The sequence below is a fragment of the Myotis yumanensis genome, unplaced genomic scaffold, assembly GCF_028538775.1.
Source record: "Myotis yumanensis isolate MYYU_CA2020_CCGP unplaced genomic scaffold, mMyoYum1.0.hap1 SCAF_7, whole genome shotgun sequence".
Classification (NCBI taxonomy): domain Eukaryota; kingdom Metazoa; phylum Chordata; class Mammalia; order Chiroptera; family Vespertilionidae; genus Myotis; species Myotis yumanensis.
The window spans coordinates 54,072,356-54,097,790 of record NW_027223758.1 but is presented as its reverse complement, the minus strand read 5'-3'; the positions used below and the strand labels follow the sequence as shown (position 1 = coordinate 54,097,790).

Genomic DNA, 25,435 nt, shown 5'->3' with positions numbered 1-25,435 from the left:
TCACCCATGTCCTAGCATGAATTAGTCCTTTACTCCTTCTTGTGGCTGAATAATACTCCACAGTATGAATACTAGTGTATCTCCCTTTTCCTAACTATTCACCAGTTGCTGGATGTTTAGGTTTTTCAAAGGTTGGGCTACTGTGAATACTACCTCTGAGAACATTTGTGTGCAAGTCTTCAGGCTCGTGCGTGCTCCTTTCTCGTGGGTAGACACCTAACAGTAGAAGTGATGGGTCCTATGGTAAATTTTTGTTTGACTCTTTTTTAAAGACATTGCCAAAGTGACAAGTAATGCGTGAGAGTTCCAATTTCTCCACATCCTCTCCCAAATCGGCTGTTGTCTCCCTGATTATTACAGCCACTACAGTGGGTGAGCAATGTTATCTCATTTGCACTGGCATTTCTTTTGCATCCCTGTGACTAACGATGTCAAGTATCTCTTCATGCACTTAGGAGGCATTCATGTATCATCTCTGGAGAAAAACCTGTTTACGTCTTGTGCCCAGGTTTTGACTAAGCTGTTTGTCTTAACTGTTGAGATATAATGTTCTTTGTATATTGTGGATACAGACCCTTTATCAGACATGTGTTTTGCAAATATATTCTTCTGGTCTGTTGCTTGTATTTTCATTTTATTTTTTTAAAATATATTTTTATTGATTTCAAAGAGGAAGGGAGAGGGAGAGAGAGATAGAAACATCAGTGATGAGAGAGAATCATTGACCAGCTGCCTCCTGCACGCCCCCTACTGGGGATCGAGCCCGCAACCTGGGCATATACGCCCTTGGCTGGAATCGAACCTGGGACCCCTCAGTCCACAGGCTGACGCTCTATCCACTGAGCCAAACCAGCTAGGGTATATTTTCATTTTCTTGATGGTATCTTTTGAAGCACAACATTTTTAATTTTGATGATGCTGAACTTCTCAATTTTTTTTTCTTTTATGGATTGTGTTTCTGGTATTATATCTAAAAAAAAATCTTTGCCTAATTTATGGATTTTCTCATATATTATCTCCTAAGCTTTATTGTTTTAGTTCTTATATTTAATTCCATGATCAATTTCTAGTTAATTGTTTAAGTTCATTTTTTTGGCATGTATTTATCCATTTGTACCAGCACTATTTGTTTAAAAGGCTATCCTTTGCCCCAATTCAATGGCTTGGCACTTTTGTTAAAAATCAATTTACCAAAAATATAAGGGTTTATTCCTGGACTCTCTATTGTTGCATTGATTTGCATGTCTTGTATCATATCAATACCACACTGTCTCGATTATTGCAGCTTTGTAGTGAGGTTTGAAATATAGAAGTGTGAGCCTTCCAACTTTGTTCTTTGTTTTAGAAATTGCTTTGGCTACTCTGGATCTTTGAAATTTCATATAAATTTTAGGATTATTTCATCAGTTTCTGAGAAAAAAATTTGCTAGAATTTTGGCAGGGACTGTGTTGATTCTATAGATTAATTCCCATGTGATCAAAATTAATCTTGAAAATTTATCCACGCTTGGCTTACGGCCAAGCAGGAAGTCTGTCCTGGAGAACGGTCCTCACGCATGCACTCTGTGGAGTGCTCTGCAGACGTTACTTAAGTCAAGCTGGTGACAGGACTGTTCAATTGTTTTATTTCCTTGCTGATTTTCTGTCTAGTTGTTCTATCCATTATCGAGGTAGAATATTAAAATCTCCAGCTATTATTTTTCAATTGTCTTTCCATTTATCCCTTCAATTCTGCCAGTTTTTGTTTCATGTATTATGGGGTCTCTGTTGTTAGGTGTAAATATATTCATAATTGTTATATCTTTCTACTCAATTTATGTTTTACTCATTATAAATGCCCTGTCTCCAGTAACATTTTTTTTTTGGTCCTTACTATTTTGTCTGATGTTAGAATAGCTACTCCAGATCTCTTTTGGTCATTATTTGCATGACATACCTTATCTACCCTTTTACTTTCACCTACTTGTGCTTTCAATCTAAAACAGGTCTTTTGTAGACAGCATATAGTTGGGTTCTGTGGGGTTTTTCCCAATCTAGTCTCACAAGCTCCACCTTTTTATTGGAGTAGTTTTTTTACATTTTATGTGATTGGACCGTAGGATTTACATTTACCATTTTACGGCTTGTTTTCCACATCTTGTGGTTTTTCTTTTTTTTGTTTGTAGTGGCTTTGTTCCTATGATCTTTCATTACCACCTTCGTTCATGTTAAATATATTTTTCCTGGCATATCATTTAAATGCCTTTTTTGATCTTGTTTTGTTTACTATATATTTTAAAGTTATTTTCTTCGTGGTTCCTCTAGGAATTACAATATGCAGTTTAACGTAAAACAATTTCAGATTAATACTTACTTATTTCTAATAATATATAGAAACTTTGTTCTGATATAGCTTCCTTCCCCATGCCCTCCTTTGTGCTGTTATTGTCACACAAACAATGTATTTATATATTATAAGCCATCGGAACATTTTGTGGTGATTGTCTTATGTATTTTTAAAAAATTAGGAGAAGAAAAAAGTTTTTTTTTTTTAATATATTTTATTGATTTTTTACAGAGAGGAAGGGAGAAAGATAGAAAGTTAGAAACATCGATGAGAGAGAAACATCGATCAGCTGCCTCCTGCACATCTCCCACTGGGGATGTGCCCGCAACCCAGGTACATGCCCTTGACCGGAATCGAACCCGGGACCCCTCAGTCCGCAGGCCGACGCTCTATCCACTGAGCCAAACCGGTTTCGGCAGGAGAAGAAAAAAGTTTAAAAATATGCCTATGCTGTCTTTTTTATTTACCTATGCAATTCTTTTCAGCAGTGCTTTTTATTTCTCTGTGTTGATCTGAGTTACCATCTGCCTGACGGACACCCTTTAGTTCTTCTTGTAGGTCAGATCTGCTGGCAACAAATTCTCTGTGTCTTTGCTTTTCTGGGAATAGCTTCATGTCTCCTTTCCTAAAGCCACTTTTGCTAGATACAGACTTATTGGCCAATAGCCTTTTTCTTTCAGTCCTTTGAATACGACATCCCACTGCATTATGGCCTCCATGACTGCTCAAGAGGAGTCAGCTGTTAATCTTATTGAGGCATCTATGTACCTGGTGTCTTGTTTTTCTCTTGCTGCTTTCAGGACTATTTCATTTTCTTTGATGTTTGACAGTTTGGTTATGATGTGTCTAGGTGTGAATTTCTGACTTTATCCTACTTAAAATTTGTTAACCTTTTTGGATGTATAGAATAATGTTTTTCATCTAATTGAGAAGATTTTGGCCATTATTTCTTCAATTTTTTTTACCCCATTCTTTCTCCTCTCTTTCTGGATTCCCATTAAGCATATGCTTGTATGCTTTATGATGTACCCATGTTCGCTTTCCTTTCATTTTTTCTTTCTAGTCCTTAGACTGCATAATCCATTGACCTTCCTTCAAGTTTGTTGGTTCTTTTACTCTGTGAGCTCCAATCTAATGAATTTTTAATTTCAGTTATTGTATTTTTACACACTAGTATTTTTACTTAGCTCTTTTCTAAATAAAATTTCTATATCATTACTGAAATTCTCTCTTTAGTGAGAGTTGTCATACTCACTTTCAAACTCTTTAAACACTGATTCCTTTGGTTCTTTGAACATATACTATATAGTAGCTGATCTGAAGCCTTGGCTACTAAGTTCAACACTAGAGCCCCCTCAGGACACTTTCTGTCGCCTGTGGGTTGCCAGCCACCCCGCCGCCCCCACATATAAGACGTATTTTTGTGTTTCTCATAATTTTTGGTTGAAACTGGACATTATAGATAATATATTGTAGCAGAAACAGCCCTCCCCCCATGATGTGTTGTTACTGTGGACTCTTTTTTTCTCCCTGTTGCTGTTCACTTGATTAGTGACTTTTCTGAACTAATTGTGTGGCCACTAAGTTCTCTGTCCTCCTTTAAAAAAAAAATCTTGCTTTTATGTTTAAACTAGGCTTCTAGGGGTCACCCTCAGGTTAGTGTAGTTTAATGGTCAGTCAGTTAAATGCCATTAGGCCATTTGTCAAGGAGATCTGTGTGTTGCAGGGAATTCACAAGTCAGCCTTAGCTTTCACTCGTGCTTGTGCAGGGTCTCAAGGTCAGCCAGAGGTGAATGACTGGAGCCCTCTCTTTCCCCAGGTTTTCCCTGAGCGTGTGCACATCTGTGTGCACACGTGCAGTCTTCTAGGTCCCCAGGAATATGTCAGCGTTTTTCACTCCCCCCCCCCGCCCCGCACCGTGGTCATCTAGTTAGGTTTAGTCCCTGTTTGTTCCAATTGAGACCACAGTGTTGGGCAGCTCCAATGAGCATAATTCCAGCATCCATAATTTTTTTTTATCCTCACACAAGAACACATTCATTGATTTTAGAGATAGGAATGGGGGGGGGGGGGGGAGAGGGAGAGGGAGAGAGAGAGAGAGAGAGAGAGAGAGACATTGATGTGACAGAGAAACATGGATCAGTTGCCTCCTGGACATGCCCTGACTGGGGATGGAACTTGCAACCTAGGTATGTGCCCTGACCAGGAATTGAACCTATAACCCTTTGGTGCACAGGATGATGCTCCAACCGACTGAGACACCCAGCCAGGGCCAGTATCCATTGTTTCTGATGATACCCAAGGAATGCAGCTTTTCCAGGGAGCTCATGACGAGTCAAAATACTGACTGCATTGTGGGGGATGGGGTTCTTAATGGGACCCCCAAAGAGGCCAATCTCCGGCACTGTCTGTGAAGTGCTCGCTTTTCATGGAGCTGAGGGGGGCGGGGGGGGGGGGGCGGTGGCAATAGCCCAGGTTAAAACATCACAGGCCGTGCGCTTCTCACCAAGGCCCAGCTCTGCATGAATAAATGTTTCTCACTTGTCCTGCCTGTTTGGTAATTTCCAGACTCTGAAATTGCTGACTTGAGAGTTTTGTCAGTATTTTTATTGCTTTTGGGGGGAGGGATTCACCAAGGTCCTCTCTCCATCATGTTGGAAGTCCCATCTGTCCTCCAGGCCTTCTTGAGTTACCAAATGTGCCTCAGTTAATCACCAGAAGTTCTCTGATGAAGAAAAATAGACACCACACTCCTCTTCAGCTCCCAAGGCCCACTCGCACTTGGAAGCTAGACTTTTGACCAGGAATCTTTGCTAACCACACCTCTAGTGGGGTGGGGGTGGGGGGGGGAGATATTCAGCAATATAGCTAAACCTTGGCAGAGCAGACAGACTGTTCAAATCAGAGCTGGCAGATTGAGGGAGTGTCCCTGGGTCTGTCACTCATTACCTGTGCTTCTTCGGAGCAAGTCTAATGGCATTTCTGCCTAAACCTCAGTTTCCTTCTCTGCCTGGTGGGCTTACCATGAGCAGCTTTGCCCCAGAGGATTGTTGTAAGGTCGGGTATGAAAACGGGGAGAATATATGTAAAAGTCACTTGGGGAAGTACCGAAGGCCACGCATCCAGTACTGACTACTACTAACTGCCGTTTGGTTTTCTGTGAGTTGGCAACGCTGTGTCACCGAGGATTGGGGACAACTCCCTCAGCTCTGACAGGAAGGCAATTAGTACAATTGCAAATGTCTGTGCTCTTCTCTGGACTTGATGGACATCTGTGAGCCGGTGAATACGGTTCCTCGGGAATCCGTACGTGAGGCCACACTTTTGTATCAGGAAGATCACTTGGAAGTGCCCGTGTTTAGCTGGCTCTCCGCCTGGAGCTGCAGGGCACGGAGCCAAGTGCCTGGCTCACGTTACAGGGCCTTGGCCCCACTTGCGAAAACACAGTTGTCCGACAGATGTAGACAGAGCCCGGCACTGCCCTGGTCACCGCTCTCCCCGAAGAGACGCCAAGCCCTGACGGTCCATCAACAGCTGGGCTTTGTGAATGTGGCTATTGTGCTTCTAAATGCCCAGCTTTGTGGCTTCACACTCCGGTGACACAGCGCAGTGGTATGCTACTGGCCGGCTCACAGATCTGAGAGCGCCTGTGCAGAGCGCTCGTTCCTAAGTACGAGCATCAGAGAAGGAGCACGCAGAGCCCGGGCCACCGCCGCACACTGGTCCGAAACGAAGACAAAGCTACCTGAGTGCTTCTGGGACGGCGCCCACCTCTCTGCAGGAGGAAACGGTGTATCTCACGAAAAACCCCGACAACACAACCGTGCAGCGCTCACGTGCTCACGCACAGACACCTTGTTACTGCTCAGAGCTCGCCTGTGACAAAGGGCAACCAGGCACGAGCGGGCCCACCTTGCCCGCACGCAGTCCTACCTGACCAGCAGCTCCCGCTCCCTCTTGCTTCTTGGGGACGAGTGTTTTCGGCACCAAACAGCTCTGAATGGTGCTGCCGGTCCAGGCTGCACGAGACCCCTGGCTCCTCCTTTTTGTTTCCTTCTGCCCCGCCCCATTTCTTGTCCTCAAATTAATAACCTCAAACAACTCTCCATTTAAAGAAGGGGATGAGCTAAGACCTCTCATTAAAAGAGAAAGAAGAGGGTTGATTCGTTGAAAGCAAACCCACCAAATTCCCTTCCAAGCACAGAAAATCACCGGGCTGCAGAACGAGGCTTGGGGGAAAGGCGTGTCTCTCAAAGCATCCTGAGCTTATCGTTAACGTGTGCGCCAGGCGGCTGAGCCAAGTGCCCAGGACCTCGCAGACGCCGCAGCCCCTCACCCCCACCCAGGAAGGAACAGAAGACACGCTGCCGTCACAGCCCTATTTATGGACAACCTGCCTCAGCGGACACGCAGAGCCGTGCCTGCCTTTCCATTCCTTCCTCACCAAGGGGCAGGTCCCCACCTGCTGCTGCCCGCGAGTCCACGGCAACGGGTTTCCAACACGAACACACACACCTTCCAAGATACAGCAGAGACCATGCTTGTCTCAGCCTCCACAGGTTAGCAGGACGGTCCTCACACCAACCGCCAGCCGCTGGTGGTTTGCAGGTGATGGTCGGGTTTATCTAGACCAGTGGTTCTCAACCTTCTGGCCCTTTAAATACAGTTCCTCATGTTGTGACCCAACCATAAAATGATTTTCGTTGCTATTTCATAACTGTAATGTTGCTACTGTTATGAATCGTAATGTAAATATCTGATATGCAGGATGGTCTTAGGCGACCCCTGTGAAAGGGTCGTTCGACCGCCAAAGGGGTCGCGACCCACAGGTTGAGCACCGCTGATCTAGACAAACACTAAGATATTTAAGCCAATGTCTGAGCCCCTCGAAGGCAAAGAGTCCCTGGGAGGTCGGCTCCACATCTCTGTGTAGAGACTCTGACGTTCCAGAGAGGCACACACCGAGCACCGAGAGGCCACCATGGCACCCGGGAAGGGAGCAGCTCGAGGTCCCGCTCCACAGCCTGCAGCTCCGGGCTGGGAACCGGATGAGCTTCCCTTGCAGGGTCTCAAGAGAGGGACTTGTAGAGCTGCAGGGCTCCCATGGCGACCGGCCAGAGTCCCCATCTCTGTGTGGCACGCGGTGCCGTTTTTACGCCTGGTGACCGCCATGCAGACATCCACGTCATTCAGGCTGGACCCTAATGAACTAGGTGCACAGCTGAGCTCAGCCTCCTCTGCGTCGTGTGGCAGGACGTCCACAATATTAACGTGCACAATATTAACGACGCCGCGTGCCTGCTCACCGTAATACAGACTCTTTCAATCATCGTCGGGAACGGGAAGGCCTCAGACGCGGGCACCGGGCCAGGTTAGTAAAACTTTCCATGAGGAAAGCCTTTTGTTGTCTCCCAGAGCAGCTTAAGCTCAGGAAAGGAGGGGCGGAGGGGCTCAAGGCCCAGACTCGGGGCAGACACGATCCTGGCCGCCTGGTCCACCTGCTTGCTGCTTTAATGACATCGAGACTTCTGGAAACCCTAGAGCTCCTGGAGGAGCTGAAAGGGCCGATTGTGGATTGTGGTGGAGGCGGCAGGGAGGTCGAGGTGACAACAGGGGGCTTTGGCGGCAGACAAGCCAACGCCTTGGGAGCCATCGTTCCAGTTGTAAATAGCTCTAAGAAGGGGCTCCGTTTCAGCTAAGCTGGGGTGCAGGTCCCCTTCACACAAATGCTGGACTACACCGTGTGCTTCAGAAATGTTTGGGATATGCTTTCAGCGAATGTATGAAAGTGGGGCACATAAACAATGATGCAGGTGCGGGTGCGTGGGGGTGAACTGCACGCTCCACGTGAGTAAACTGAGGACATTCTCTTCCCAGAAGGGGGTGGTCTCCTTGTGCTGCTCTCGACAACGGCAATCCACAGAAATCCTGTCGGAGACATGGCTCACGTGCAGCTTTTATGTCACATTTTTAAAATCTACATTTCAAATAACATGAGGTCCATAAAACCAATCTTTAAAAAACGTACTCTTGTGGTTCTACCATGATCGGGAAGTCTAAACTGAGAGCCAAAGTCTTAGGAATATTGTTAAAAGAATAAACTGTAATTGAAATATATTTATGGGCCGAGTACCTTTGAAACAAAACCTGAGAGTAGAAACAACCCCAAACAAAGACATCCTAAAATAAGCTGGGATTCCCTTTGAGGCGCGTTTTCTGGGAAGAATGACGGAACATAACTGGGTGAAGAGGTCATACCACAATAAGGTGTTGCAACTCCAAAAGGTTGAGCAATCTGTTCTAGAGATACCGTGAAGTCTGTGGGGCAGGTGACACGCTGGCCTGAAGATGTGGTACAGGTACCCTCCCGGCAAAGGCACACCTGCTGCCCACCCTTCCCCTCCCTGCCCAGGATCAGCCCTGGCCACCCTCGCAGGCCGAGGCAGTGCTCCCAACATACGGAGCACACACTCTGGCACCCTCCGGAACCCTCCTCCACCCACAATAAGCAGGAATGTTGACAGTGTCCTCGTTGGACAAATTAATTTTAAAAAACCTCAGTTACACAGAATCTCACATGGGGGCCAGCAAAGCATCAGATCACGGAGCTGACGCACCACGCAAGCCTTATGAAAGCAACGTAGTTCTGCCCACACCCACGATCACTTTCTCCAACCACCACATCAAGGAACCACAGTGCAAACCCACCCCAAACGCCCTCAGAATGTGGGGTGGGAGGCTGGAGGCTCAGGTTCCTGTGCTCATGGCGTGGCCTCGATTTGATGTCATACCGTCCGGGTCTGACCTGCATGGACATCGCTGCTCTAACCAGAGGGCGGGTTCCAGGTTCTGAGGGGTCAACCTTGGCACAAAAACCTGGCCTCAAGGTCCTCCCATGATGCCCTGCCAGTTTGGCTCAGTGGATAGAGTGTTGGCTTGCAGATTGAAGGGTCCTGGGTTTGATTCTGGTCAAGGGCACATACCTTGGTTGCACGCTTGATCCTTGGCCCTGGTTGGGCTGCATGCCGGTGGCAACCAATTGATTTTTCTCTCTCACATCGACATTTCTCTCTCTCTCTCTTCCCTTCCACTCTCTAAAAATCGATGGAAAAATATCCTAGGGAGAGGATCAATAATAATAATAAAAATAAATAAATAAAGATCTTCCCAGGAGCCCTGACTTCTCGGCAGGCGGTTTGCCCACCCTCTGGTGAGACAGGTGCTTTCTCCTCATGGCGGCTGCACAGCGTTAGGTACCCCAAGATCTCCGGGGAGAGCCGGGCCCAGCTATATTCCAAATGCCTACGAGCTCGGGAGTCTTCAGCTGCTCAGACAGCAAGAGGCATCGGCTCTGCTTTCTGACAGGGATGGACAAGGTGTGGCTCCCGCTGCCAGGACCAGGCAGGGTCATCAGGCCTGCGTGCTCAGACCAATTCCAGCCCCTCGGGCCGGGGAGCCCCATCGAGGGAAGCCTAACACATGGGAGGCTGCAGCCCAGAACCCTCAGCCTCCGGGAACGGCTGTTCCATGGCAGAGGCTGGTCAGCCGTGGGCACCCACCACCAGCTCTAATGGGCCAAGGGGAATTTGCTCTCCCGTGGGGGCGGATCAGAGTCTCTGTAAGGGGCCCAAGGCCAGCAGGTACTCTGCAGGGGCTCGAGGCTTTCCCCGCGTGTTTCTGACTGAGAATCAGCAATGAAATGTCACACATGGGGGGGGGGGTGTGCATGAAAGAGGCGCATATTTATAGACATCATTTACTGCTTTCTAGGGAGGCCTCTGGCACAGCTGTCTTAACCACGGTCCCAATCCTGACCCCAAAACGAACATTGCTTTGCCGTCCTGGGCTACACTGAAAAGCTTTGTTTATAACTGTCCTGGGACGACGGAGACTTAGGGGAATAAGGCCCCCAAATGCGGCCTCAAACGGAGCAGACAGAACCTATGTGCGTGAAGCTGCACTGGGCTGGGCCGCGGGACCTCTCAAGGGGCCCAGGACCACGTGTGTGACCTGGAGACAAGTGGGCAGACCAGGGGCGGTTTGTGCATGGCGGAGGGGCAGTGTGTGTGCGGCCGGGGCAGGAGGCTGAGGACAGGGAGCGACTCCTACACTGTTCTACAGATGACCATGATCACAGGGAAAGCAGGAGGAGTATTTGGGGAAAATGAAGAGCGGACGACCTGATAGAATATGACCACATAGGCGAGCAGCGTGGGGACTCTGATGCAGAGACACAGGCGTCTGAAAGATGTTTGGAGGCAGGACCTCCAGGACTGGAGCCTGGTGTCAGCTGGGAGAGTGACAGGGGGAGCAGGAGCCCATCGGAGGCACCGGGTGGGCATCAGAGCCCAGAGGAGCAGGAGGGTGTAGTCTTTGGGCACCCGGAGCTCCAGGCCCGCACCCCATCAGGCTGACAGGGGCAGGGCAATCAGCAGAGGCTGCACCTGTGTGACAACAGCCGTCCCCTGAACTGAGGGATTCAGGGTGACTGTCTTACTCAGCTTTGACCTCTCAACCAAGTCTGGCTCCTGCCATCAGGCGAACCAAGTCCAGAGGGGCCCAGAGACTGGCCCAGGGCCGTGGCCCTGGCACCCCTCACACGCCAGCACCTCCCATGCTGGCACCTTCTCGAAGGGCAGAACCAGCACCTGTGAGTCCACTGAATGTGAAACACTGCCCAGTCATGAGCACACCTCCTGGGAAAGGCTGCGGCTGCCCCTGAGGTGCCAGGGTCACGGGACACAGGCTGGAGGGGCTTGCCAGGCATCTGCCCTCACCCAGGAGGGATGGAGGCCAGGGCAGCACCCCGAGAGGAGAGGTATGCGCCCCTGACCGCTCCCCACTCGCCTTCAGCTGGACCGTCCGTGCCCAGGTCCGGGAAACAACTTACACTTATGTGGATCGTTTGTGCTCGCAGCCCAGGAAAGTGCTAGCGACCGGCGATTAGCGAGCAGACCATGGTGATCAAGGTGCAAGTCAGGACTGCCTGCTGCCCTCAGCCGCAGCCCAGCTTGTGTCCAAGGAAACCGCGGCCCTTTACATAAATACACTGCGAACCACCACAGGCACCTTGTTACTATTTACAGGAAGGCCACGGCACCGAGATTTCCACACCATCGTCCTGCCTGCCACGCTCCGTGACACATCTGCAGGGAGAGCCGCCTGCTGTGCTGGGGCTCAGGAGCCGGGGTGCACTCCTCCGCCAAGCAGCGAGTTCGCACACCCCTCCTTCGCGCACTCACACGGTGCAAAGCCAGGCGCCCACCTGCGGCCACGGGCACTTACCGTCATCCAGGTACAGCTGGTCCAACTCCTGAGGCTCTCGCTTGACCGATACGGGAGTGGGGGCCAGACCCTGATTACTGTCCTCACGCACCTCGGGCAGCGGCAGAGGCCGGGCGGCTGCAGGCTCTTTTTCCGGAACCTTCGGCAGTTGGTGCGGCTGGTGGCCCATCCCGGGTGGGCGGGTTGGGCTGCAGGACTGCAAACAGGTCGGCTCTTGGGTACCGGATGGCAGTGCAGTCGAGGGGCTGTGGGGACAGAGTGCTGGCTGGCCACCCGGGGGACGGCTGCTGCTCAGCTGTGGACTCACCTGTGGCTGCAGCAGGGCGGGGGGGCGGCGGCTGGGGGGAGCCGGGGTGCACACCCACGGGCCTGGGCATCTCAGGGCCGGCGAGGACCCCCGAGGCTGGCCGCTGAAGTCCGAGGGGGCCGTGGCCCGGGCTGGCCATGCCCTTGCTGTAGGGGGCGGAGGACAGGTCGTGCAGCTTCGGGCTGGTGCTGGGCGGCGGAGACATCATGGTGCTCCTCTGGAGGCAGGGCGGGAAGCCGGCCACGAGGCAGGACCCCGGGTCGGGCGGCAGGGCCAGCTGTTGGCTGTAGCAGGGCTTCGGGAGCGGGCTCAGGCCCTGGCTCATTGGTCCGCAGGTCAGGGCCGGCTCGTAGTCATCGGTGGGCTCTGTTTTTATGGTTGGAACTGTGAGAAGAAAAAAAGTTACATAAACACGGCTGCAGATGGGTGCGACGGGGCGGGCTGCGACCAGGACACCCTCTGAAGACAAACAGCGTCGTGACTGAGCCCTGTGTCTCCCTCCCGGTTCTCCCACCCAATTAAAAAGGAGGGCGTGAGTCATCGGCTCCGAAAGCCACAGCTGCTTCTAATACCGAGAAAACTATTTTCCTTGGAATCTCCCACGGCACTAATGTGCTATAAAAATCCATTTGCAAACGGCAGTAGAAGCCCTGGACCCGAGGGCCCACGGATTTGTAGCAATCAAAGTGAGAATGTGAACTTGGACGCACGGCTGCATCTGTGCGCTACCGCCGCCATCTGATAAGTGTCTGCGCAGGCGGTGAGCGTGAGGACAAGCGTGCAGCGCACACACCCGACGGCGGCGTCAGGAGAGGAGCCGTCAGCGCCAGGAACGGAAAGGCCGTCTCTCCTTCCCGCCCCTCGGCTTCCACTCCTGAAGAACAAGCCGTGATTCGCCGCCCTGGCCCGCGGGCGAGGCTCTGAGCTGCTTCGAGTGCATCCGTCTCCTCACTAGGAAGCGGACGAGGCTGAGAACAGGCTGGGATGCAGCTGAAGGCAGACGGAAGAGGAGAGGGTGCCGCAGGCCCAGGTCCCACAGGGGGTGTCGGGGGAAGGCGCACGGTGCCCGTGTGCTGCCTCGGCTCGGCTCCGTCTCTACCCCGGGCCACTGCCCCCGTGCTCGCCTCCCGTGTCCTGTTTTCTCGTCGTCTTCATTTATGCCCATTTCCAGAGACATCTCGGTGGTCGGGTTGTTCTGAGTGACAGCGATCGCACACATTCCCAGCAGGTGCCCGTGCAGCTTCAAAGACTGCAGTGTGACAAGGAGCTGTCATTTGAGGGACACCCCTCAGTCACAGCCTGGGGCCTACGCAGACAGCCTCCTCCTTAAGCAACTAAAAGCGTATTTACATCTTGAGACAAAATGTTTGAGGAAGGTCTTGACCCAGCAAGTGTGCTGTCTGCTCTGCCCTGTGGCTGGGTGCCCGTGGGTCCCCCAGCAGCTGGGTGAGGACATTGGGTGGGAGCTGCCTGGCGTGCCCTGGGACAGGTGTGCCCTGGGACAGGTGTGCCCTGTGGCAGGTGTCCGCTTGTTGGGCTCCTTGTCTCTCATGTGAAGGCGGCACTCAGACTAAACGGTGAGGACGGTTCCCGGCGAGTGATCCCCTGTGAAGGACCACGCCTGAGCTTTCAGCTCCGGGGTTTCACCACGGGACAGCGTGTCCCAGCTGGACTCACATCACACATCCGTCGTTAAGATGTCCCTCTGCACACAGACCAGGGTGCGTGGATTACAGTCTGTGGACCCGGGCGGTGTGGATAGTGAGTGGAAGGCAGGGAGGACACACAGGGTCACAGCAGTTACGAGGCCTCTACCCAGCATCGCCACAACCGCGGTCGGTGACTCCCAGGTGCTGCTCAGTGAAGCCGCGTGTGGCTGAGAGCTGCGAGGCCTTCAGGCTACGTACGAGGAGGCCACACTGCCTCCACCCGGGGGCCTGGGCGCCCCGGCAGCCTGGGGCACATTGGGTCCAGTTCGGCTGACCTGGCAAGTGCTGGGGGGGCAGGCGAGCCCAGCGGATGAACGGAGCGTGGGCAGACTTTGCGCGGGTGCCTGAGGGGGCACTGGCGGGCTGTGAGCAGACACAGGTATTGAGCACAGTGCCTGGCCCGCCCCGTATCGCTCCACAGCTCCGCTCGTGGTGGGGGAGGGCTTTCCTTTGTTTCAGGAGAGCACTGCTGGTCAGGGCCCAGGACGAAGGGTTCCTCTCCTCCTGTTGTCCCGAGGAGCCTGTCAGTGGCTGCAGAAGGGACAAGAAGAGCTGGCTGTCCTCCGGGGTAAATATTAATTCCTTGTCGATCACATCGGTGACACACCCGCAGGCCCTGGGCCGGCCAGCAGTTGGGAGTCCTGGGAGGCAGGTGGCTCCTGAGGGCGGGTGTGTGTATCCAGAAGAACCGCCACCCTGTGACGAGGCCGTGCGTGTCTGTGGCCTGTGGCCCTGAGCGTGTGCGGAACAGGACGTGTGGCTTGGTCAGGTGGCACCCAGGGTCTCCCTTAACTTCCTAATCGGCCCCCAGTGACGGGGTCCTGCTGGCGAGCACCCCAGCTGGGGCCTCCTGCCTCTGCTCCCTCTGGCCGCTTGACGCAGGCAGGCTCCCCGCCACGTGCCCGTGTCCACAGACAGGCAGGGGACGAGCTAGACCCGGGCTGCTGGGACCGCGATGACGTCCTCACAGTTAATAGAGAACAGCTGCAGCCCCAGGCTTCACACTGGAGAGCTGAGCGTGCGAAGACGGCCTCTGCTCCTCCACCTTGAGGGGCTGAGCTCCAGGCAGATGGACGGGCTGCCCAAACGGCTGGTCCCTGCAGCCCCACGCTGGCCAGCATTACCCTCGGACAGTCCCTGGGGCCGGCTCTGTGGTCCAGGTGCAGGTCCAGGCACTGGCCCAACCAGGAACCTCCCTCCTGTTCCCAGAATGTTGTGAACCCAGAAGTGGGCAAGGAGGCAGGTCGATGGCTGCTAAACACGCCCCATGAGCAAATGGGCCCCCGGGGGGACCAGCGTCTCCCGTTCCAAAGGCACCTGCGTGAAATCAGGCGTCCAGAGCAGCAAAGGTAACAGTCCGCACAGGTTTGGTAACTTTCAGAGTTCACGGATGCCTGGCACTTAAATTAAGGGCCTTATGGGACTGTCCAGCCCCGGAGTCAGCCAGGCACGAAGGCCTGTGTGTCTCTCATGATGCATCCCCTGAGCTCGTTAAACCTCTTACCCGTCTGCTCCGCACCACATTGAAGAGCTGCCCGGGAAACGCCAGCAGCGTGACCTACTCACCGTGCTGCCAAGCCAGCGATTGCGGGGGCTAGTCTGTGGCCGAGCGGGCACCTGCAATTGGCAGGAGCAGGCTGCTGTGCCCGCTCGGCGGCCACAGTGTCACTGACCACCTGTTAAAGCCCCCGTGGCACCAGCACTGACTCCCACATCAGCCTGCTCCCAGGGCTCCTTCCGGGAAAATCCCACAGAGTACCTGTTGGGGGCCTCTGGGAGTCCCCAGCTGAGCCGGGGGTGGGGTGGGGGACAACACGACACAGGGAACTGGGCACCCCCATGGCTTCAGAAGGGTGGAGCGTGGATGCAGGGCTGAATTCATCAGGTTGGACCCACCCACCCAGCTTCCGGGGACTCCAGGCGACCAGGCCCTCTCCCTTCAGACACCCCTCCCTGTGTCTGCAGCCGCTGCCACTCTACACCCACGAGGTGGTCTGCTCCCCGCTGGCACCATGCTCCCCGTTCACCCCAAGGCCCGCTCCAGAGGCCCAGCACGAGGCCACGAGACAGACCCCCTTGGGGAGTGAACTGGAGTGCAGGTAACGAAGGTGATCCCTGCCCTGCCTGCTCTGGGGACAACCCCAGGACAGAGACACCTAATGAGTCAGCACCAGGAAGGGGCTCCAGGACACACTGCCTGGCCGCAGGCTGAGACAGACAGGCGCGGTGCCCCTGCCCGCCGTGGGCGTGTGGTAACTCGGGAAGGCACACACGACCCTCCAGGGATGGAGCCGCAGCCCACGCTCCTGTGGTGTCCACGGAAGTGACCCTGCTTGTGCCTGTTTCTCGTGTGGTTTTCAAAGGAAACGAACACCTCCCTGCCCATCAGCCACCGAGGAGATGCCTCCTGTTTCCCGTCAGTGAGGGAGGAGGACGGTTCGCGCAGAGGCCTCAGCAGTGCGCCTGTCTCGCTGCTGGCGGGCGGGTCTCGTCCACCGGGAGCAGTTTCCTCCCAGTTCGGAGGCTCCCTGCGTCCACCCCTTGCTGGTCCGGCGGGAGGGCTGGTAGAGGGAGGCCAGGCCAGGGACACCGAGGTGAGCGGAGGGGCACCTATAATCCACGCTTGCTACAGACAGCCTACGGGGAGTGGTCAGCGCTGGTCTTCAGGCTGCTGGGCCCCCCTCAGCGCGGCCCAGCAACTGCCCCCTGCAGAGACGGGTCTGACCCGAAGGCCCCACCTCCCCCGGAGCTGCACTCTGCTCCGTGCGGGGCGCTGAGGCCCCCTGTGCCTGACACCAGCGCCTCACTGACAGGGCTCCAAGCTCCGTCCCAGGAGTGGTGGCATCAGGCCCACCTCCACCCCCACCCCGGGGGCATCCCTCACAGCCTTGAGACGCTGTCTCCAGGAGCCAGGCTGCAGGGTCTTCTCCCTCTGCCACACGCACACGACAACTTTGGAGACAATGAGAGTGGGCGAGGCTCTGTCCTAGGATGCCCCGCCCCACGCAGCTCCCCTGCAAAGGCGGTCTGTGGGCCAAACAGCATTCCAGAACATTCCTGGCATCGCTCAGAGAAATCCAAGTCGGGCCACTGGGCTCCTTTTCCCCACAGGGCAATGGTGGTGGGAGGTGCCTTCTGAGGAGGTGGCTCCGCCCCAGTTTCTGTCCTGTGGCCAGAGCGGGGGGAGGGGGAGGTATGCTTCCTGCAGGCCCACCTGCCACCTAGGCCCCCACCTTCCCAGGGTAGGTGCCACGTGCACAGGCTCTGGGCCCGGTCCTCATGGCCCCCAGATGGGCCCCACCGCCATACCTCTCACACAGACCATCAGAAGTCAATGTGCCCCTGCCCCTTCGAGGCTCAGCCACCGTCACCCCATCCACACACCCATCTGACACCTCTCAGAATTCGCCCCAGAGAGCAAGCCAACAGGCCTGGGCCCAGGATGTTGGGTGAACAGCTAATCTCTACCCTGCCTGTCACCCCGGGGTGCATCTGTAAATGGCCACCACTGGCTGATTTTTGTTTTTGTTTGTTTTTCATTTTCTTTTAAAATATGTTTTTATTGATTTTTAGAGAGAGAGGAAGGGAGAGGAATAGAGAGATAGAAACATCATCCACGAGAGAGAAACATCCTCGATCAGCTGCCCCCTGCATGACCCCTCCTGGGGATCAAGCCTGCAGCCGGGGCATGTGCTCTGACTGAGAATTGAACCAACAACCTCTTGGTTTCCGGGCTGATGCCCAACCACTGAGCAATGCCGGCCTGGCCTGGGTGTTTTAATTGGTGAACAGAACGAAGGCGGCCAGTGGGCTGAGCTGACAGTGACTCAGCCCTGGGCAGCGACAAGATGCTGGTGCAAAATCAAATTTGGTCTCCGCTTGGCCTCCACCCCCAGGCTTCCTCTTGGATAAAAAGACAGTTGTCGGGGCCACTCCCTGGGGTGTGGGGGGCAACATGATGTTCCTGCCTGGCAGGGAGTCCAGAAGGTCAGGGCCTGTGGGTCCTCACCCAGAGCACATTTTCTCACTTTCGCTGTCAAACGCTGAGCGCACTGACCGCCTTCCCTCGCCTACAGGTGGACACGTGGAGCAGTGTGGGGATGCCGCCACGGCCGTCACACTTGCCCGTCTGGGCTCAGCCCAGAACCAAGCACCGGAAGCCGGTGTCCTGCCTGTTCTCTGAGCAGCCCCATCCCTCCTCAAGGGCAACCCCAGTAATTCCATCCTGAGTCTGGGTTTGGGCCCATCCTCTCTAACCAGTGGTGGCCCTGAGGGGCCTAAAGACAGGTGTTCTCTCCCTTTGTAATGGAAACGTTTGGGGACCCAGCCCCCTGAGTACAGTGCCTCCCAAATCCAACTGTGTTATTTAGAAACTATGACGGAACTTTAAATAGATACAAATGCAACCCACTGTGTGAATTCCTGGAGTTCAAATTATACTGTCACGTGCAGCCCCTTCCCCAGTGCAGCCTCTGACCCCAGTGCAGCCTCTGACCCCAGTGCAGCCCCTTCCCCAGGGCAGCCTCCTGTCCCAGTGCTGCCTCTGACCTCAGTGCAGCCTCTGACCCCAGTGCAGCCTCTGACCCCAGTGCAGCCCCTTCCCCAGGGCAGCCTCCAGCCCCAGGGCAGCCTCCTGTCCCAGTGCAGCCTCTGACCCCAGTGCAGCCTCTGACCCCAGTGCAGCCCCTGACCCCGGTGCAGCCTCTGACCTCGGTGCAGCCTCTGACCTCGGTGCAGCCTCTGACCCCAGTGCAGCCTCTGACCTCAGTGCAGCCTCTGACCCCAGTGCAGCCTCTGACCTCAGTGCAGCCCTACCCCTGGTGAAAGGGGAAGCAAATGAAGGCAGGAGGAGCTTCCTGAGAAAGGGCAGACACTTTTATCTGATACACTCCTTCCTAATGAGCAGCCTCACGTGCTTCTCCTGCACACGGACCTGGAAGGACACACAGTGTCCATGCCTCACTCGGCGGGGGGACCATGGTCACAGCCCTGCCCGGTTCCTTGCCCTGAGCTTCCCTCGGGGTGAGCCTGGGTTGGAGTGAGTCCTGCCGTCACCCACTAGGCTATCGGCCGAGGGGATAATCACGAGACTCCCTTGGGACTCAGTTTCCCGCTGCGACAAAGATAGTGTCTATCTACAAGCTGGTGAGGGACACAGGGCACCTCAGGAACAAAGCCACTGGCACAGACTCCACACCTGGGTTACTGCTGGGTCCCCTCCTGCTTCCGACAGCTGCCTCTGGCTGTGGGGCCAGCAGTTGGGGGGGAGCACAGCCCAGTTCTGGGGTTCAGACTGAACTGTGTCCCCAAATCCATGGGTTGAGGCCCTAACACCCAGTGTCACTGTATTTGGAGATGGGCCTTTGGGAGGTAATTTAGGTTAAATGGGTCCTAAGCGGGGGGTGGTGGCCCTGGTCCGAGGGGGCTGTGGTCTTAACAGGAAGAGAGATCTCACTCTGCCCACAGTTGTGTGACCACACAGGGAAGAGGTGGCGTCCGCAGCCTGGAAGGCGGTGCTCACTGGTCCCCATCCTGCCGGCACCTGACCTCTGACCCCGGCCTCCAGGACTGTGGGCAGTGGTGTGTGCACGCAGCCTGTGGCGTGGTGTGATGGCGGCCTGATTCCAATAGACTCCCTTATTCATCTGCAGTAACATCTGCTCACCAGGCAGTAACGGGACCGAGGGACTGGATGCACGCTAACCACCGGACTGTGGAAGGGGCTGGATGCAGGCGGGGTTCACCCTCTAACCGTGTCCCTCCTCACTGTGTGGGCACGTCTCCGTGACCTCAACCGTCGCAGCTTGAAAGACTCTACCGGGGAGGCCCCTTCTACACCTGGGCAAACAGGTTCTGTTCTAAACCCCAGAAAACAAAGAGCAGACTATCTCCTGTTTGTTGCAAACATTCGAGCCGAGTTTTACCATCAACGCACACACCAGAGTGATAACTTCAGGGCATGACTTATTTCAGAGAAGGAGAGAGGAAGCAGGTGGGAACCACGTGAACTGCCAGCTCCTGGGGCCAGGAGGGCCACTCTCCAGGTCCAGAGCCTGAGTGACCGCTGGACGTCAGGGATGGACCCCCAGGTGGTCAGCGCATCATTGGCTGGGTGCCGGCCGCTTCATGGCCACAGGTGGGCACCAGCCAATCATTTCCAGGTTTGCTGATGTGGGGACCTGTCATTCGGTTAGGGTGATGACAGATTACAGTCAAAATAGACCACACATAAAAAAATACATTGATCGAATTTCCAGATCAATAATTGCCAGAACTGAGTGGGAAGGAACAGGATTCACAATATGCGGTTGCCTCCAAGCAGCTGTTCGCCAAGGGCCTTGGCTCTGGTCTGAGGCCCAGGGAGCCTCACTGGGGCCCCCCAGGGTGAGTGGGAGGGAAGTGTCCTACAGCCGTGACGAGACCCCCTTGTGGAGATGTCATGGGACAGGCTTCCTGGGAACGGGCCTCCCTCTGGTTTAGATCCCAATGCCTGTCCCACGGCCTGTCCCATGGCCATCCCCGCCCGGATCTCTCCAGGGCTCTCTAGTCCCACTTCCAACGCGCGGCCTGTGATCTGGAACGCCGGGTCAGAGGGCTCAGGGTGTGAGCTGGGGTCCTGGCGCAGACCGTCCGGGCCAGGGTAGCCCCTCCAGCACGTGCCCCAATTCTCTGTCTTCTAACATGTGGGGCCCTCCCAGCTCCAACTTGATCCCCTGACGGGAGGTCAGCAACATGTGGACCAGACACATGCTTCAGAAGCTGGGTCCACGCAGGCCAGGAGAGGTGAGGAGGGAACCTGCGTGGAAAGACAGGCTTCCTGAGCCTCGCGAGGGTGGACGGCTTCCCCTCCCCGCTCTCCCCCCAATTCCAGATCCCCATCACACGCTGAGCAACACAGTCACCCCCAGACCTGGCCTTGTCCTCACTCCTTTTTATCCTGTGAGCTCCCGCCCCTGTCCTGCCGGTCCCAGCTGGGGAAACAGCAGGTGTGGACATTCACCCCCAGGACAGGCCCTGTGGACCCGCATCTGACGTTGTGGAACAACTCTCAGAACCATGGGGCCTCCTGGCAGCATGTCTGTCCTGTGGCGGTGCCAGGCCCTCAGCCACAGGGGACACACCCCTCCCAGGGCATCACCTGGGCACCTCTATTCCATCAGGTTTAAAATGTGGAGAGAGATTAGGACACTGGTCCCTCCTTTTCTGGCTGGAATAGCACGAGAGCCAGTAAAAACAGGAATTTAATAAGAACAGTCACTTGGTTCAATGAGCCTTTAATGAGATGTGACATCAAAGCCGGTGCACAAAGCTGGGGGCTGGCCCCGCTCCCAATACCAACTTACTCCCATGGGAGGAAGGTTCTAGAATGCTATGGGACCAGCTATGCTGCAGACCACAGCGGCCTGCCTGCTGAGTGTCCTGGGTCTCGGGGCCCTGCAGGGAGCAGCTACTGGGACGGCGTCTTCTCCTTGCCATCCCCTCCGGCCACCCACCTGTCCCCCCTCAGCTTCATCTGCCTTTAGGAGGAAGTTCCCAGGATGCACAGCGTGGGTCAGAAATATCGGCACGATCTGCTTTATCTGAAAGCCCGCAGGTGTTCTGCGATGAGGCACCAGCCTGGGAGCAGCGTGGACCCTGGCTGAGCCCCGCCTTGCACCTCCTGCTCCTGTCAGACAGAGATGAGAACAGTCCCCGGCAGAAGGGGCATGGGCAGCCTTTCTGAAGGTTAATGCAGGGCCCTTCAGGCCTGGAGAGGACCGGCCATGGGGTCAGATATGCACGCCCCATAGAGGGCCAGCTGCTTAAGTGAGGAGGGGGTGTGTCCCCTGTGTGTCTGGGGCCAACGGCTCAAGCTCCCAGGGGCTCATTTCTTTGTTATAAAATGAGGGACATTTATGAGTTGCGGCCCAGGCAGGGCCCCGGGGTGAGGGGCAGGGGCTCTGGGCAGGAGACGGGAGGTCCAGGGCTCAGGTCCAGCCAGCACACCTCACAGAAGCCAGTGGCCACCTGAAGTCACTGTTAGGATGTATACCACGTACACAACGCTAAGTACTTTGGGGTTAAACTTTAATGCAATGAACTTGGGGGGAAATGAGCCAAAACGTTTGGTGGACTTGGAGCTCACTGTGCGCTTGAGGCTGCCGGGCGGAGGGAAGGCTGCGTGTCCAGGTCCATCTACACGCTCCAGCTGCCCTGAGAGCTGGGGCGGGCCGGCGGGCATCAGACCAAGGGGGCTGGAGGTGGGCCCTCGCATGGTCAGCCACAACTCTGGGATCTGCAGAGACCTGTCTGCCACTCAGGCCCTGCTCTGGCCGCTGTGGGGCAATCCGTGTGGCACCTGGCTCGGTTCCCGTGGCCACTCCCCTCTTCTCACTCTACTCCGACGTCTGAACTGAGTAATGCAAACAAGAAATCTACTCCCCTCTCTCCCTCTGGAGGTGGAGATGTGTTTTCAATCAGGGCATCCTCGGAGCAGGATGACCGACTTAACCGGGGTCCCTCTAGCGACGAGAGGACGGCTGAGGGCCCCCCTCTTGGTGGAGGTCCTTCTCCAGCTCCAAACCCCCTCCCGCAGGCAGGGCCATCCTGGGCACCTCTGTCCCTGGTCGGCGGTCGCTCCCAGGGGTTCAGTCCCGAGAGGTCCTGTTGGGGACAAACAGCTGCATCGTCATCACCACGTGGCCTCCGTCCAGGACTGTGTCTGTGAAGGACAAGTGGGTCCCAGCCGGGGAGTCCTGGCCACTGGGACCCGACAAAGGGAAGCTCCAGGCCCCTCACCCGCAGGGCCCCGACCTATCACCAACTCCCCAAGACCCCAAAAATGTGTCATGATTTATTTTTCTCATTTTATGAAATTCTGAGGTCCCAACTTGGAATTCTTTTTATCCTGTGAGCTCCCGCCCCTGTCCTGCCGGTCCCAACCGGGGAAACAGCGGTGTGGACCTCCACCCCCAGGCAGGCCCTGGGACCCCATCTGATGTTGTGGAACAACTCTCAGAACCGAGGGGCCACTGGGCAGCATCTCTGTCCTGTGGCGGTGCCAGGGCCTCAGCCACAGGGCACGACTAGGCGGACGGGGCAGGTTCCGTTCAATAAAAGCAGCGACAAGCAAGCACCCTGAGGAAGCTCCCGCTGTGTGTGAGCGCGGGCAGCTTTTCTAGAATCCCACCAAGTGTTCTGCTCTGCCCTGCGTGCTGCCCCCTGGGCGGCTGGGGTGAGTGCAGGGCTCTCCTAGGAGCTGTGCCTCTGTTCACGGCCCTGCCTTTATCTGGAAGCTTTTCCCCACTAAACACTCAGCCCCCAGAGAGGGTCAGGGAGCCGACCACCCTGAGCCCACGCAGACCAGCAGCCAGACGACCCACCCGACCGTGGCCTCTGCACTCGGCCGTGACAGGGTAGGGGTGGGAGTGGGCGTCACCCCTGGGAGCTGATGGCTGGAGGTTTATCTGCTGTCATCGAAGGTAACATCAGAGCTGAGACATGAGGTGGGGAAGGCAACAAGAGGGTGAACAGGTGTGGGTCCTTCCCAGACCTCTGCCTCTGCCAGCCACCAACACTGTCACCCTCCACGTCTAACACCGGAGAGGCCTGGCGGCCTGCACGGAGGAGGCGAGGCCGGCCCTGGGGGCTCTGTGAGGGCAGTGCCTTCCCCAGGTCCCTGTCCCAGAGCCAACAGCAGGAAAGCCCCACCATCCCCTTACTTCCACCCAATTTCAAAGGAAAACCTAAGATGAGGATTGACCTTACACATTTGCACATGAAAATGAATTTCAGGGGTGGGATTTAAATGGGTTTGTGTCCATCGTCTTGTATGTTTCAACAGCACATTTCATGAGCTTGAAGGGAATCTGCCTGTCTCCATTAGCAAACAGCAACCTGAGGCCGTTTCTGCCGTGGTCAGGTGGACAAGGCCCCCAAACCTGGAGGAGGACGTTACAGCCTCACCACTGAGGTCTGAGAGAGGGGGACACAAACCAAAGTACCTTAGCATCAGGCGAACCTCTCCTGATGAATGCCACGCCCTCCCCCCCCCTCCCCCACCACCACCAGAGCCCAACGGGGCAGTGTGTCTTTGGAACTCAGGGTGGCAATCGGTCTCAGTGATGGGGGTACTGGGTGGAGACGCTCTAACTGACCTCCGGGGGGGGGGGCGGGGCAAGGCACAAGGGCAGGCACCTGGTCCCGTGCCCACTCCCACCCACTAGTGGGGTGAGTACACTCAATTCCAAAGCTAAGGAGGCGGCAATGCACAGCGAGGAAAACACCAGAACAAAACTGCTGCTGGAGCTCTAGTGTATCATTTGTTCATTTATTTATCTTAAACACCACACAAGGACAGCCCCACAGTCAGGCCCGGAGTCAGATGCAGGTGGAGGTCCCTGCTCTCGGGGAGCTCACAGGCTAGGGACGTGTTGAGCGGTCACAACCCCACAGGGCTTGGTGGACCCAGCCCAGGAAGGCAGGGAAGGCTGGGTCGCTCCCAGGGCAGCATGGGCACCTGCAGTTTCGTAGATAAGGAGTAAATTTCAGAGACAAGTGGTGAAAGGAGATGAGGGCCTGAGGAAAATAGGGCTCCCACCACCAGAAAGGCTTGGGAAGCCCAGGCCTTAGGGAGCCTCATGGACCCTGCTGATGGGATGGACCAGGGCTCTGTAGGTGAAGCAGGGGCACCAGCCAGAGGGAGAGGGGTCCAGGTGAGATGTCATTGAAAGCATGGTGATGAAGGTGCTGGAGGACCCGGGGCAGACATAGAGTGTGGTGATGGAGGACCCGGGGCAGACGTAGAGCGTGGTGATGGAGGACCTGGGGCAGATATGGAGCATGGTGATGGAGGACCTGGGGCAGATATGGAGCGTGGTGATGGAGGATCTGGGGCAGATGTAGAGCGTGGTGATGGAGGATCTGGGGCAGATGTAGAGTGTGGTGATGGAGGACCCGGGGCAGACCTAGAGCGTGGTGATGGAGGACCTGGGGCAGACCTAGAGCGTGGTGATGGAGGATCTGGGGCAGATGTAGAGCGTGGTGATGGAGGATCTGGGGCAGATGTAGAGCGTGGTGATGGAGGACCCGGGGCAGACCTAGAGCGTGGTGATGGAGGACCCGGGGCAGACCTAGAGCGTGGTGATGGAGGACCTGGGGCAGACCTAGAGCGTGGTAATGGAGGACCCGGGGCAGACCTAGAGCGTGGTGATGGAGGACCCGGGGCAGATGTAGAGCATGGTGATGGAGGACCTGGGGCAGATGTAGAGCGTGGTGATGGAGGACCCGGGGCAGACCTAGAGCGTGGTGATGGAGGACCTGGGGCAGACCTAGAGCGTGGTGATGGAGGACCCGGGGCAGATGTAGAGTGTGGTGATGGAGGACCCGGGGCAGACGTAGAGCATGGTGATGGAGGACCTGGGGCAGATGTAGAGCGTGGTGATGGAGGACCCGGGGCAGACCTAGAGCATGGTGATGGAGGACCTGGGGCAGATGTAGAGCGTGGTGATGGAGGACCCGGGGCAGACCTAGAGCGTGGTGATGGAGGACCCGGGGCAGAGGTAGAGTGTGGTGATGGAGGACCCGGGGCAGACCTAGAGCATGGTGATGGAGGACCCGGGGCAGACGTAGAGCGTGGTGATGGAGGACCCGGGGCAGACGTAGAGCGTGGTGATGGAGGACCCGGGGCAGACCTAGAGCGTGGTGATGGAGGACCCGGGGCAGACGTAGAGCGTGGTGATGGAGGACCCGGGGCAGACGTAGAGCGTGGTGATGGAGGACCCGGGGCAGACGTAGAGCGTGGTGATGGAGGACCTGGGGCAGACCTAG

General features: G+C 55.5%; 1 protein-coding gene across 1 annotated transcript in view; it reads right to left on the bottom strand.

Moving 5' to 3' along the window:
• The window catches only part of NFATC1 (nuclear factor of activated T cells 1), a 95,900-nt gene that overhangs the window by 21,319 nt on the left and 49,146 nt on the right, over positions 1 to 25,435 (bottom strand). Inside the window, 2 exon segments of the mRNA XM_070420489.1 lie at positions 11,703 to 11,807; positions 11,919 to 12,302. Coding sequence (XP_070276590.1) covers positions 11,703 to 11,807; positions 11,919 to 12,302 — 489 coding nt within the window.